Source organism: Catharus ustulatus, chromosome 3 (genome assembly GCF_009819885.2).
Source record: "Catharus ustulatus isolate bCatUst1 chromosome 3, bCatUst1.pri.v2, whole genome shotgun sequence".
NCBI lineage: Eukaryota > Metazoa > Chordata > Aves > Passeriformes > Turdidae > Catharus > Catharus ustulatus.
The window spans coordinates 59,717,241-59,731,174 of NC_046223.1; the positions used below are offsets into that span (position 1 = coordinate 59,717,241).

The following is a 13,934-nucleotide window of genomic DNA, read 5'->3' on the forward strand; positions in this document are numbered from 1 at the left end:
TGTAAACTCCAGATGTACTCTATGACCAGGATCAATGTAGACTATCTCATCTCAGTATTTCCAGCATTGAATATGTAAGTTTGCAGGTAATAAAAAACAACAGGTGGCAGACTGCCTATCTGACATCTGGCAGGAGTCAGCAGAAGTGATTGTGCTTACTAAAGAAAAAACAAAAACAAACACACATTTTTGTCCAAAGCTAACATTCAGCTTTTCCTGAATATCGTGTCAGAGAACAGCAGGCTATTATCACTAGTGATAAGCACTGGCAAATGCAGTGATTTTTTAATGAGGTTGCAAAAGGCCAGTGAAGATTCTTTCCTAGGAGATTCTTTGTGTCATCTGTAATTGTGCCATGGGTGTGCTGTGGTCTAGCTCCAAAATACAGTCTCCAGTCTGTGTATTTTAGGGCCATTTTGACAGCAATTGTCACTCATGCAGTGATCAAAAACACGAAGTGTGCTTAGAGGGATTGGCTCAGAAATAATCAAGGTGCACTGCAAAATGTGTCAGCACAGTTGAGGGCTTTGGTTTCTCTCTGTCTCACGAGCCTCCTGCCTGCTGTGCTTTTTAATTCAGTGCTTTCACTAGAGCTGTGTCCTCTAAACAGGGAGCAGGGCACAGTAGGCAAAAAGGCCTGAGCAAACACTGACAAGAGTTCCAATTCACCAACCTTCTCCCATCCAGCTGGGACTGCTCTATCCATTCTCAGGCCTTGGGCTGTCCAGGGTAGCAGCTTTGTTCCTTGAGCACTGGGTGCAACCTGAGAAGCCTTAGCCAGGGTCTAGGCTCAGGAGAGGAGAAATCAGAGCACCCGACCGGCCCTCGACCAAAGGTTCAGATCTGGCTTTCTTGAATGATCAGTGAAATCACGGCTGCTCAGAGGGCTGCACATGACAGGGAGTTGGTGTCAAACTTTGGTCCCTAATAATGATGTATCTCTGCCCCTGCTGGCAGTGGAAGGCAGGCCTGGGTAGGCAGGAAAGGAGGACAAATGGTGCCTGGGAGCTGCAACCTGGCTCTGGAACAATCCATAGGACATGGATGTGGTGGGGAAGTTTATACTGCTGCCTCCAAGGTGCCTCTGTTGGGGGACTGCGAGGAGTTAGACCTTAAAAATAAAAATACAGAGATTCCTTTTTTGCTGTTGTCCCTTTTTCTCCCACTTCAGCCTTGCTATAGGTGAAAGCATGTAGGCTGTGTCTATAGGATCATGCTCAGAGTCCATTTATGGCAGCACTTTGTGTACCTGACAGAACCACTGTGATTCTCCAGCAGTAGTAGGTACAGCTGTGGGAAAAGGAAACCAGTATTTGTCTTGCAGCAATAAATGTCAGTGAAAGGCTCAATGTTCTTGGGCAAACACCTCATCCATCTTTACTTTCTTGCTCTTCTCTGCTGGGGAGACCCTTCAGGGCTAGGGAAGGGAGGAGGGATGAAGGGATGATTGGGCAAGCACTCCCACCTGTGTTCCCCAACATGCATATTGGGAAAACCATGGAGTAACAGTCTGTAAGGATGGGACTGTCTCTCCTCTGTGCCAGGGCAGCAGGTCCCACCACTGGTGTCACTGTGACTCCTAGAGGCACTCTTGATGACCTCAGATGGAGGCTGCTGGGCTGTGACCTGTGCCACTTGGAACCTCTTCCCAGTTTTGCAACATCTTCTGGATAAATCATATCCCACGGGGCTCAATTTCTTCATCTAAAAAGGAGGCTTGTGGTGTGCATGTCCTGACTCAATTGCTCTGAGATCAACTACTAAAAGGAGCTTGATATCTTATTAATGAATTATGTATCCAGCAAAGACAATTTATATGCCAAATTTAATTTAGTCTCTTTTTGCCCAGCTGAATCCCTAACAAACCATGACTCAATTTAGGCTCTGTTTAATTAGCTCGCCAAAGACTTCTTTTCTTACCCATCTACTTGTAATTGCTTCAGTTTGTCCATGTGTGCAAAAATGTTTCTTCCAGCTAAAGATTTGTGGCATGTCTTGACGAATCAGCAGTGGAAGTGTCCAGGGGGACAAGGTTTAAAGGATGAGTTACAAAACACTCTCAGGATACATATTCAGAGAGAAAGAGAGAGGGGAAAAGTCAGTGTACTGAAGGAGTTCTTCCAGACCTATGGCAAGCACAGGTCCACTGTGGATTTGCAGTGTAACAGGGGATTCAGAGGGCAAAAGTAGGCATATAAAGCCTTCACTGTGAATAGATGTCATATCACACAGGAGGTCTGGCAGCCAAAGCACAGGCTGTTGCAGTAAGTTCTGAGCACCCTTCTGAAGCTAAATCATGTGGCTGATTTGTGAGCAGTTGTGAAATTAATGGCATTGTGGTACCTGGCTTCACTGCTCGTGTTGCTCACTGGCCATTCTCTCAGCTGTCTTATGCTAAGGTGTTCACAGTAGCATCAGCAGAACAAAGCAAAGGAAAAAAGGGGAGTTTGGATTGATACAAAGCACACACTTCTTTGTAAGTACTACTTGGGGTGCCTGCTGCATCACCTGCTGCTGCAGGACTCCCAAGTCTCAGTGTTGGAGTACAGTGATGTTCTGGGAGAATGTACAGGACTTTCCTCCTTCAGCACTTGAGGAGAAGAGCAAATTGTATGAAGAAATCATCGCTGGAGCAACACATGGCAAGCCAGTTACCTTGTTCCAGTGGTAGGCAACTCAGTATTGCTGGATTCCCTCTTAATGTCTTTGGTGTCCAATGGCTCTGGGAATAGGTCCCTACTTCTGCAGTGACATGGCCTAGGGTCTCTGTGCTCTATTGGTTTAGGTCAGGCTTTTCTGTGAGGGCAATCCAGATTTGAGAAAGTTGTCACTGGTGCTGAACACACAAACCTGCAATGTGTTAGAGCTGAGCAAACAAGACCTGGGTTGACATAAAGGTTTTGAGATACCACTTTGAGATACAGCTGTGTTGAGATGGTGGAGTTGTGCAGAGACCTTGGCCCAGTGCAATCAGCTCTGGTTTAATTGAACATGTCTTGCATATCTCCCTGTGAATCTGTGTGAGCAGCAGGATGGGAATGCCATGGCTTCTCAGATTTTTCTTGGAGAGGGAAGCTGACTAAATTATCAAGGGTAAATTATCAAGGTAAATCAATTCCTGGCTCATGCCAACTGCTACCATCTGAAATGATGCCAGTCCCAGCAGGTGGCTGGCACTGCTCAGGAGGGAGGAGAAGGATCTCCTTCTCATGTTTCTGTTCAGAAGATGGAGATGGAGAAAGAACAGATGTGCTGGGAGGCTGCAGTGGGCTGAGGGACCACAGCCTCATGCTCTGGCCCAGGGGCCTGGAGGGGAGCCCAGGTCACTCGCTGAGCTCTGTAGCACTTGAAACAGGAAGTGTTTTGTCGGCCAAGTCCTGCTGTGTGAGCCTTGTGAAGGACCCATGTAACCAGTACATATTGAAGAAAATAAACCTAACTTTTCCAGTAAACTGCGCTGAAGAAAGGGTCACTGATCTTTAAGACTGCTGGGCTTTGTCACAAACTCTAACACTGTGACAGGGCAGCTGGAAATAGTGTGAGAAGGGAGAACCATTTTCTTCTGACATTTTTGTCATTGGTGACTCCTCAAGGCATGGGCACGAGTCACAGTTGTGACTGCAGTGAAATGGCCTGAGGGAGGTCTATGTGGTCATAGCAGCTACAGCAAGATGGGTGTATTTTAGGCAGCATTGATTTCAGCCTTTGTTGGCAGGAGTTGAGCAGAAGGGACAGATTTCAAAATGTCCTGTCTGCAGCAAATCTTCACACTGTAGATGATGCCATTTTGAAACCTAGCAATACTTTGCTAGATTGCTGAAGTGCGAGGTCTGAGGTGGACAAATGGTCATCTGAACACAGCCTATTTCACCTGCTGGGAATCAATCTTCTTACTTCTCTGCTAGCCAGCTCTCTCAGAAAATACTAGTCAACATTTGCAGAGAAACCTGGAAGGTAACAAATGTTTGTCTCATGGTTTTTGTTTTTTACAGTTCCTCAGAGGAGGAGATAACACATCAGTCAAACTCAGGGTGGAAAAAGCACAGCTGGTCCTTCTGCTATCCTCCTCCAAGGGAACAAACAACTCAATTTACCCTCAAATTGTTGATCTAGTGTGACTGTTGTTATTGGCATGGCAGTATATCCTGTCTTATTTTCACTGTCATGGTGGGATTAATATTAATTAGGCGAGGGAAAAGGGGAAAGGGCACGCAGAGAGCAGAGGGAGCAGCAACTGCTGAATTTCTTATGGAACTCTGACTATTTCTCTGTATGAGATGGGCTGCAGTAGTTGCTTGCAGGGGTTGTGCCAGTGGGGCTGTGTTTCTTCCACTGTTGTCAAACCCACTGGTACTAGCTGAGGGTTCTCATTATTTTGAGGACAGCTGCTGCTTTTTCCCTGTTAGGAGGTGAAGAGTTTCTCTACCTCCCTCTTGCTTTGGCCCTGAAGAGACAAAGAAGTACAGAACAGGCCTTCTGTGCTGGGACATTCAGTGAATGAGGTGATCCCAGCAGCAGGGACACAGAGTTCATGGCCCTTTGGTCATGCACAGGAGGGAAACTTTCAAAGCTTCAAAACTAAGCTGTCCCTCAGGCCCTGAGCCCCAGTGACCTGGCAGCAGGGTAGTGACTGACTCCTCTTGTCCTGGTAAGTGTTCAGTTTGGAACAAGACATGGAGAAGGACAGTTACTTCATCCCTTAACATTCTGCCAGAAGCTTTAACAGAAAGTGAAGAAGATAATTTCTCCCTTTCCACTGCATGCACTTGCAGAGGGGTTTGTTGCAGTTAGGACGTGGAAAAGATAGCAGTTTGAAAGGGCAGTGGACAAGAGAAGAGGAGAAGAACTGCACAGCATCAAATAAGGAGCATGCAGCAACAGTCAGCATCTCCTCAGGTTTCCTTAAACGATGAATATCTCACTGAACCGTTTGTCACTGCGAGTGAAAGGGTAAACCAAACTCTTTTGGGTCACTTGTATGAATGCTGTTTAAAACGTCTGTCTGGGTTCTGGACATGCTGCTGCAATTGAGCTGTCTTAATTTCTTTATTGACCATAGAGTTTAATACATTGTTTTGTAATTTAATTTAGATTTCAAATTTTAAATTTTAAATTTTGTAATTCAATTTAATTTAAAGCTCTTCAAAACTCCTCCCCAAGGTTGCTACATTTTGAGGAGCTTTACTGGCTGATACAATTAAATTACAAAACAATGGATGAAACTCTACGTCCAATAAAGAATTTTTTCACACAGGGATATGTGTGCCGAAGTAAATGAATGTCTCTCAGGCACCAGTAATTACAAGTTTGTGGTTAGTCTGTAGGTCAAACTGAAATGGAAAATGTTTGCAATGTTCCAAAGCCATGAAGAAATGAGAAGTTGCCACAGTCCCATATTTCCCAGTAATTAGTCATGTACAGACTCATTCAGTTGCCACTCCTTGCAGTGATTACACCACTAATGAGCTACAGAGAGCCAGTGCAAAGCCTCTTCCTTCTCCCAGAGAGATCTCACTTAGGTGGTTTCTGCTCCTTTATGGAACAGTGAAGCACCCAGGGCTGTTCCTTCCAGCCACACCACTGCTCCTGTAAACCTGAGCATCTCGTTGGCGTCCAAGCCTTAGAAAGCACGCAGACATTCATGACAGGGATGTATTTCCAACCAGCAGTGGGTGGCTGCATGGACTGCAAGGCTGGCAGGGAGGACAGAACTGTTTTTCCCATCTGTTAAGGACACTGTAGAGGAATGTCCGGAAGGAGCTGGTTCCTGCTGCCTGTCTGTGATGGCAGCACCTCTTTTCTGCCTACAATGGCAGCTCAATGTCAAGGCTAAGAGAAAAGCAGTGAGGAAGTGATTGTTTTCCAATTTGGGCAGTTTTTTAGTTAGCTGCCTGAATGGAAATGGTCTGTGTTCAGGTTTGTGTCCTACAGTGGATAGAGATCCTGCAGGTGAGGGCAGGACTGAATGCAGAGGTGAGTTGCAGGGCTGTGCTGGGTGCCTGCACCAGTGCTGTGAGGGGCATGGCTGAGAGCACAGCAAAGCCAGGAAGAGCTTGTGCCCTTAGCTGGAGCTGGCCAGCTGAGCTAGGTCACCTGCTTGGTGATTACAGGGAGGAGGCAGCTCACTGGGCTCTAACAGGGTCTGTAGCCAGCGCTGTACAGAGCAACAAATAGGCTTAATATCGGGGGCAGAAAACCCTAAGGCTTTATTTTACTTTTTCATATCCTTCTCCCCCCGCCCTCTGGCACTGCAATAAATGCTTTAGCATTTTTAGAAGTGTAAACCTCAGCCCGTGCATGGATGGGTGTATGAATGCTCAGAAACAGAGAGGAAGCACCATGCCACTACCTTTTGTGCAAGCTGCTAACAAGGAAGACTGGAGGTATTTGTATGGGAGGACTAAGGACTAACTGGAGGCAGTCTGAAAACCTGAGTAATGTGTTGCAGATTATTTTCGTCCAAGGGATGCACATAGGGATAACTTTCACGCACAACCAAAGCAGGTCACAGCTGATGCAGTGAAGTGGGTCTGACAGGCAGCTTGGATAAAGAAAAGGTCTCTGCGGGGTGTTCAATTCTCTTTTAAAGGTTACATTCCCCTTTAAAGGTTATGTTTGCAAGTGAAAAACAAGACATTAGCAGGGTGATGACTTCATTGCTAGGTGCTATGTCAAGCAAACAGAAGTGCTTATCTATATCACAACTTATTTAAATACTTAGAAAATAACAAAGCACAGGACTAACTTAGGAGAATAGTTAGTGTATTGTCACTAAACTTTAGAAAGAGTCCTTAGCTCCTTAGGAGTTTCCTGTATGCTACTATTTCCCAGAACATATGCAATATTTAACTATATTTTTAGTGTAGAGATAGTGCTGCATAAATCATAGGAAATTGCTGTACAATGAAAGAATCCTCTCCCTTAAAGATACTTTCCCCTTCCTTTCTGGCATGCATTTGTTCTCCTGCCTTCTTTCATGATAGTTTATTCCTTGCTTGTTTACAGTAGAGAGATCAAATAATTTAAAAATAAATACAGTTTTTGAAAAGGGATCAAGGAGAGTCCCAGCCTCTGGCATCAGCACTGGCAATTGCATTGTGATTTTAAAAATGTTCTTTTAATGGTCATTCTCATTAATCCCCACTGTTTTCCAAAGATACATCTTTTTATACGATTTGCTAGCATTGTCTTAGCTTCAGAAAGCAAGAGGTTAAGCAGCATTTGAAATTTGAAAGTGCTGTTCCATGTTCAGTCTGTTAGGAAAGCATTGCAATTGTCCTTGAGCATGACAGCTGAGAGTAGGTTTTATTCCTCTCAGAGGTTTCTGCAGCTCTCGCTCAAGATTTATAGAAGTGGAAGCCAGGTGCTCATAGCTTGACTTAGCTGAAAGGTGACCACTCAGGCTCCCTGAAGTAATGGGGTTGACATCACAACCATGACTTTGTTTAAAGGCAGTGGAGGTGGGATATCTATCAGGTTGGAGGCCTGTGAGGTGCTCCTTGTACGTCCTGTGTAGACACCTCTGAGATCTCAGGCCCAGGTAATGCTCTGGGCATAACAGCCTGGGATGGAGCTCAGACACACAACACAGAATTTTAGGGTCTGCAGAACTGTGAATGGCTGAAGAGGCTGCTGTCTCTATAGCCCATCCTGTGGCTGCTCTGTGTGTGCTTCAGAGACCAGCACCTTGTTGACAATTAAAAATTTTTTATAGCTCACATCTGAAAGCAAAAGTTCTCTCTAGATAAATGGTGGCAGCTTCTGTTGTCTGTGACTTCCTTTGGTCCTGAGGCCCCATTGTTGCAAAGATTATCCCAGGCATGGATTGAAATCTCCCAAATCTCATGTGGTCTTCAGTGGTTAAATTTCTTTATTCTCCAGGAATGTCTAAAGTGATTTCCCATGCCATGCCGTCTATAGAATTACTTCAGTTTTAGTTATATTCTAGTTTTAGGTCCTAGTCTCTTCCTTCCTCTCAGCCACTTTCCCCTTCCCTTTGCCTCCGCTCATCCCCACCCCCATCCCTGCTAGTAGTGCTAGGGAGTTATGGATGCTGCAGTACAAGGAATAGAAAAGTCTGGGAAAGCTACACCAAGAAAATACATATTCAGTGTGTCTGAAATTGCCCTGAACTCTGTTTTCAGTTTCCTCAGAGACTGCATGTTTTTGCTTATATCTATAAGGCACTAAGAAGAAAAACTAAACCATTTTTGTAAGATGCTGTTTTCACTGGCAATAAATAGCTGTGGACCCTTATTCTGCACCAAACAAAGTCAGGACTTTGCCTTGGCACCATATTTAACAGTGTTGCTTGCAGAAGAGCAATTTGCTTTCCAAATCTGGGCAATTGATGTGTGAAAGCAGCATCCTCTTGGCAAGGAGGAGCTACCCCTGTTCATGACCACTTTAAGAGTGCTAGCTATGGGCCCACTGGTGCTTGTTATTGTGCAAGCATATTTGAGCTTCCCCCTCCTATGTGGACCTATGCAGCTCTGTAATATTTTGCCCTGAGGGTGGCAAATGAGCCACCTGGGTGTTTATGGCTCTCCCTTGTTCCCACAGTATGATCTTGTGTGTGGCAATGCCTGGATGCTGGATCTCTCACAGGCCATCCTCAATCTGGGGTTCCTGGCTGGAGCATTCATCTTGGGCTATGCTGCTGACAGGTACAGTATGAGCTCTGCTGTCCTTTGGTTTGTTGGGAAATTAAACCACTCTCAGTATCACCTGCAATAGGCATGTGCCAACATTTTGCAGTTTTTAATTCTTTTGGGATAAATATCCCCAGACTAAGTTAACAAAACCCAGTCAATGTAATCTTTGCTTTGATTTGGGCTGGAAACTTAATGCAATGGTACTTACTGGTCCTGTTTGTAACTCAAAGTGTAATGAAATGAACTTTTTTTGTGGTTTCCAAAGTTTTCTGTGCACATCTGGACCCAGGAAGGGCAGTAGGGCACAGAAACTAAAAGGAAGCATTTAGAGGAGCTTTCTGATTGATGTGTACAGAAGGATATTTAATAGGCACCATTGATAAAAAAACTGCTACCTGAGGAAAGAAGGAAGTGGTTCAGTGTGGTAACTCTACAGGCTGGACTCATGCTTGCCTCTGAGGTCATAGTCCCTACCAAACACGCCTCAGCTTTGTGAGAGCTGGACGAAACCAAGGAAAAGTCCCTCTCAACCTTACCCATCCTGGGTTTCTGTGAAAGGCGTGGGTGATATTCAGGCTTGAGAAACTAATCTGCTCCAGAGTGGGGAGCTCCCACAAGGTCTACCTTTCTCTGAAAGTCAAGAAGAGAGCCTAGTTTGTGCTTTGTGCTGCTTTTAACAGCAGTCAATCTGTCCATTGGCTGAGAGCACCACTTACGGTTACAATGACAGAGCATTTTGCTTCAGTTTGTAAATTACTTTCTGCCTGGTTTATATTTTCTTTGGTATCTGTAGTAATAATAATAACTTAGAGTAGATTTCTTCATAGCAAACATATCTGTAATGGCATCTCATACAGAAAATTTTGAGTTAGCAAACAAAAGTATTTCAAGGAAAATTTCATCTTTCTAAAGCATACAGTAATAAGAGAAAAAGCAAGGGAAAAAGAGGCCATAGCACAGATTAACTTAAGATATCTCTGCTCAGTGCCTGGCCGGGCAGGTGTGATACTAGCACCACAAAACTGTGAAAGAGCAGAGCTATTACTGCCAATTATTAAAATAAAATAATATGTCTAGGAGTGCCTGTGCAGTAAGCCTGATGAAACTACTGTTCAGCTGTGAATGTTGTATATTGACAGAACAGGGGGAATGTGCTGCAGCCAGATCATTTCACTCTTGTCTCCTTGACAGCACTCAAAAGAGCGGATCTGGTTGACAACTGCCTGGGTTTTGTACTGCATTAATTCTTTTCATGAAAACCTTTGAACAAAATGAACAAACAAATACCGTTGCAAATACTTTATGGCAATACAAACAGCTACATCATTTTTCACAGTTACTTCTTAAAAAACAACAACAACAACGGAGAAAAGATAAAAGATCTAGTTGGCCTCCAAAGACACAATTCCATGAAATTAAAGGAACATTTATTTTTTTAAATTATGGCTTACCTTGGGCACATAATTATGTTTCTTGCCAGAAAGTGAAACTCCTGAATACATAAGGCACATTTTGAAAAGAAGTGATCTAAACCTAAACCAAATCTAGAAAATCACATAGAGTATTAAAGCAGAAATGTCTTTCACAGAACTGGCTGTAATTATTATTAGAAGACTAATTTGTGGAAACAGAAATTCCCAGCAAAAATTTTTCTTATCAAAAACCTGATCACATCAAATACCTGAACAGGAGTATATGGGCCACAGTTTAGGTACAAAAACAGTTTTCTAAAACAAAATGGGTGCTGGTGAGGACATGACAAGTTTTGAAATTAGTGATGTAAAGATAGTGATAACTACCAGAGGTAAAAGAGTTCCATATCCCAAGGGCCAATGCTACAATGTCTCAGAGAGCCACCTTTTGAAAAAAGGCTGGTGCAAAAAAGGCGCTGTCAGATCTAGCATTAAAATGAAATGCTGGGGGAAAAAGAAAAATCTTTGTGTCTTTTCATGATTTCCATTTTCTTTTCCTTTTTCAACAGATATGGCAGAATCCCCATCTACCTGCTCTCCTGCCTTGGGGTTGGGATAAGTGGTATCATAGTGGCATTTTCACCAAATTTCACTGTATTTATGATCTTCCGTTTTCTCCAAGGCATGTTTGGCAAGGGAACCTGGATGACATGCTATGTGATTGGTGAGAGTTGTTACCTTCTTTTATTCTTGGTTAGGGAAAGTGAGGGACTTTTGGAGGACAAAGACTCTGGCTGCATCTGCCAGAGTCTTGTCATAATATTTTTTCTTGGGAACAAAACACTGGCCCTGGAGTCAGCAAAGAGTAACCCAAGTCCATCCTAGTAAATGTATTTGTGTACCAATGATTAAGAGGTGAGGGAATGGATTATTAATATATAAAAGTTTTGTTATTACATAGAAGATCACTAGGATGATAAAAATCTCCAGAGCAAGCCCCGAATAAACCGGATACACAAACAGGGACACGGTTTATTTTGGCAGAGTCTGAATGTCTTCCACAGATGCTCAGAGGAGTTAGCTGCTTCTCCTCACTGGAAGGATAGCTTGGCTGGCTGCTTTCATTCTTTAACTGGGAGATTTTGCTTAGTGTTAGGCTGGACACCAGGGCCCATATTAGGATTATTATTTTCCTGAAAAGGGAAAAAAAGGGAACCTTTGTTATAAATAGCATCAAAACAACAGGGATACAGAATCTCTGGTAGATTATAATTTATCAGTCTACAGTCTACAGAAATGAAGCTCCTTGTATAGCAAGCTTCCTTTTGACAAGGAAAGGATATTGTTGTGGTGTCTTGAATGACTGCCAGGTTCAGTAAGGCAGTCATAAAGCCTGGAAAAGCCAGACATTGAGGAAGGCATCCTTCAAGAGACAGGATGTCAGACTTACTTAAAAATAAAACCAGCCATTTGGTGATCTACTGTTATAAACCAAAAAATAGTGATAACATCATTATAATTATCATTATACAAAAGCTTGTATCATTGCTGTTGTCTATGAGGCCTGTGACAACTGTTTAAAATTCCTAGTGGAATTTATATGAATGGGAGCAGAATTGCAACCAGACATAAACACTTACAGTGAAACCTGGGGGCACTGTGGTGATGTATGTGCAAACATAGCAGTCTAGCCTTTTTAGCATCTAAAGCCCAGAAGAACCTTGTTTTTCTGGGCCAAGTTACACTGCTGAGCAGCTCCTGTCCAAGATCCAGGGAAAGAACCAGAAGTTGCTTTTCCTCTTACTTCCATCACATGGCTTAATTTTAAACTGAGATCTTATCTTGAAACTTAGGCAAGTGCTCTAACCAGCAATATGTTTTACGACAGACCCATGGCTTCCTTAAAATGGCCAAGCTTTAACAGAAAGGAATGTTTTCCAATGCTCAGATCAGGCTGCCTGACTTTAGGGAAAGAGATCCTCAGATCCTCAATACGCTGTATTACTGTAGACCTAAGCAAGGTGCCTGACTCTTGGATAGATTAATTCCTTCCAAATCCCTTCAGGGATCAACCCTTATCTCCTGGGATCACCCAGAGTAATATCTTTGAAAAAACATACAGATCATGCATACATAGGTTTGTTTGCACCAGGAGGGTGGTTGCTATTAATACATTTCCAAAGCTTTTGATGTGTGCATCACACTTCCCCAGTAACCTCCCTTTTGCTTTTACATACAATCCAGCTCTTTTGGGATCAGTGCTAATCAGATATCTTTAGGCAACAGAATTGCCCCTGAGCTATGTAGACATGATAGATAGTCAATAAAAATGGTCATGCTATCATATCTCTCTGCAATGCCAGCCAAAACAAACCACTGTTATTGTAAATTTGTGCCTCCTTTAGCAAAGCAACTAACTAACTAATTAAATAAATTTAAAAGAAAATGTTTTCTGTAGTTGCAAACCAAGATAAAACCCTCTGCTTTTACTCTGAAGGTGTTGTAGTGGAGACAGTTTTGGAACCAACAGGAGACACTTTTCCATGCATTGCTCACTTCATTTGTGGATGTCATAGCCATTGGAAATTACCTGGAAAATGAGCATAGATTTCAGAGCTATTAGACACATTCACAGAATAATAAAATCCACCAAATTATTAAAAAAAAAAAAAAAAGCCTCAAGCAACAAAAGCTAAAACTTACCTAATCAATAAACAAACCAGACCAGATCATGCCTTACCCTCAGAGCAACCAGCATGATATGGTTAAACTCTCTTCCCCACAGATTCCTTGTCCATATTACCTGCTGGGAGCAGCCTCTGCCTGAAGGATCCCCTTGTCTGGGGCATTTGCAAGAACTGCACCAGGGAGAGTGCTAAGGATTTCCCACCCAGCACAATCATGGTGCAATCTCAAACCTCAGCTGTGGACCTTTGTGTTTCAGTAGCAAACATGCAGCCAGAAACCCTCTGGCTGAAGAAGGGTGAATGAGTTGAGGAGGTGTCACTTGTGCTTGCCCTGGACAGCCCCAGTGAATGCCTACACTGCTGAAGACAGAATGCTGGGATAGACAGAACTGTGGCCTGATACAGCACAGCCTTCCTAATATTTCACCTTTAATAAATTTTTTTTTCAAATTCTGTGTTACTCATTTTGGTTTTGTCTCTGCTTAGTGACAGAGATTGTTGGTTCTGATCAGCGGATTGTTGGAATCGTGATTCAGATGTTCTTTACCCTGGGAATTATAATTCTCCCTGGAATTGCATACCTGATTCCCACCTGGCAGGGGATCCAGCTGGCCATTTCTCTACCCAACTTCCTCTTCCTGCTCTACTATTGGTAATGTTGCAGTCATTGCTCTTGTCATTATTGCCATTGCTATTTGAGCACCTTCAGGGTCCTCCTGTAGCTCCAAGTGTCCAGAGTGGAAGATGTAGGTTAGAAAGAATACATTTGCATATTGCTGTCTTTGTAATTTGTAATTACTTTTTAGTGAATCATAGACATATATTACTGAAGTTTTTCTGCCCATAGTTTGCCTCTCTGATCAGTCACAACTGGCCCATCACAGAACCCTGCTCTGTTTATAGGGTTAACTTGACCAAAATCTGTTTTCCCACGAAAAACAAAAGTCATGAGACCCTACTTCTGTCTCCCATTATCTACTTAGTTAAAGTCTGACCTTGCCCTCAGGTCCCCTGAGCTGAGCAGCACAGCTGATGAGGAAGCAGAGCTCTAAGCTGTGGTCAACACCTGATGGGATGGATCCAACTAATCCATGGAGCTCCTCCTGAAGATCGCTTCCTTAAACACTGCCTGCTGTGAACTTTAAAAGAGTGAATCATCTTAACCTTAGGCTAGCAGAAAC

General features: G+C 43.3%; 1 protein-coding gene across 1 annotated transcript in view; it reads left to right on the top strand.

The window, feature by feature from the left end:
• Nucleotides 1-13,934, top strand: part of SLC22A3 (solute carrier family 22 member 3) — a 29,509-nt gene that overhangs the window by 1,031 nt on the left and 14,544 nt on the right. Inside the window, exons 2-4 of the mRNA XM_033056637.1 lie at nucleotides 8,563-8,666; nucleotides 10,636-10,790; nucleotides 13,240-13,405. Coding sequence (XP_032912528.1) covers nucleotides 8,563-8,666; nucleotides 10,636-10,790; nucleotides 13,240-13,405 — 425 coding nt within the window. The remainder of the gene's footprint in view (nucleotides 1-8,562; nucleotides 8,667-10,635; nucleotides 10,791-13,239; nucleotides 13,406-13,934) is intronic.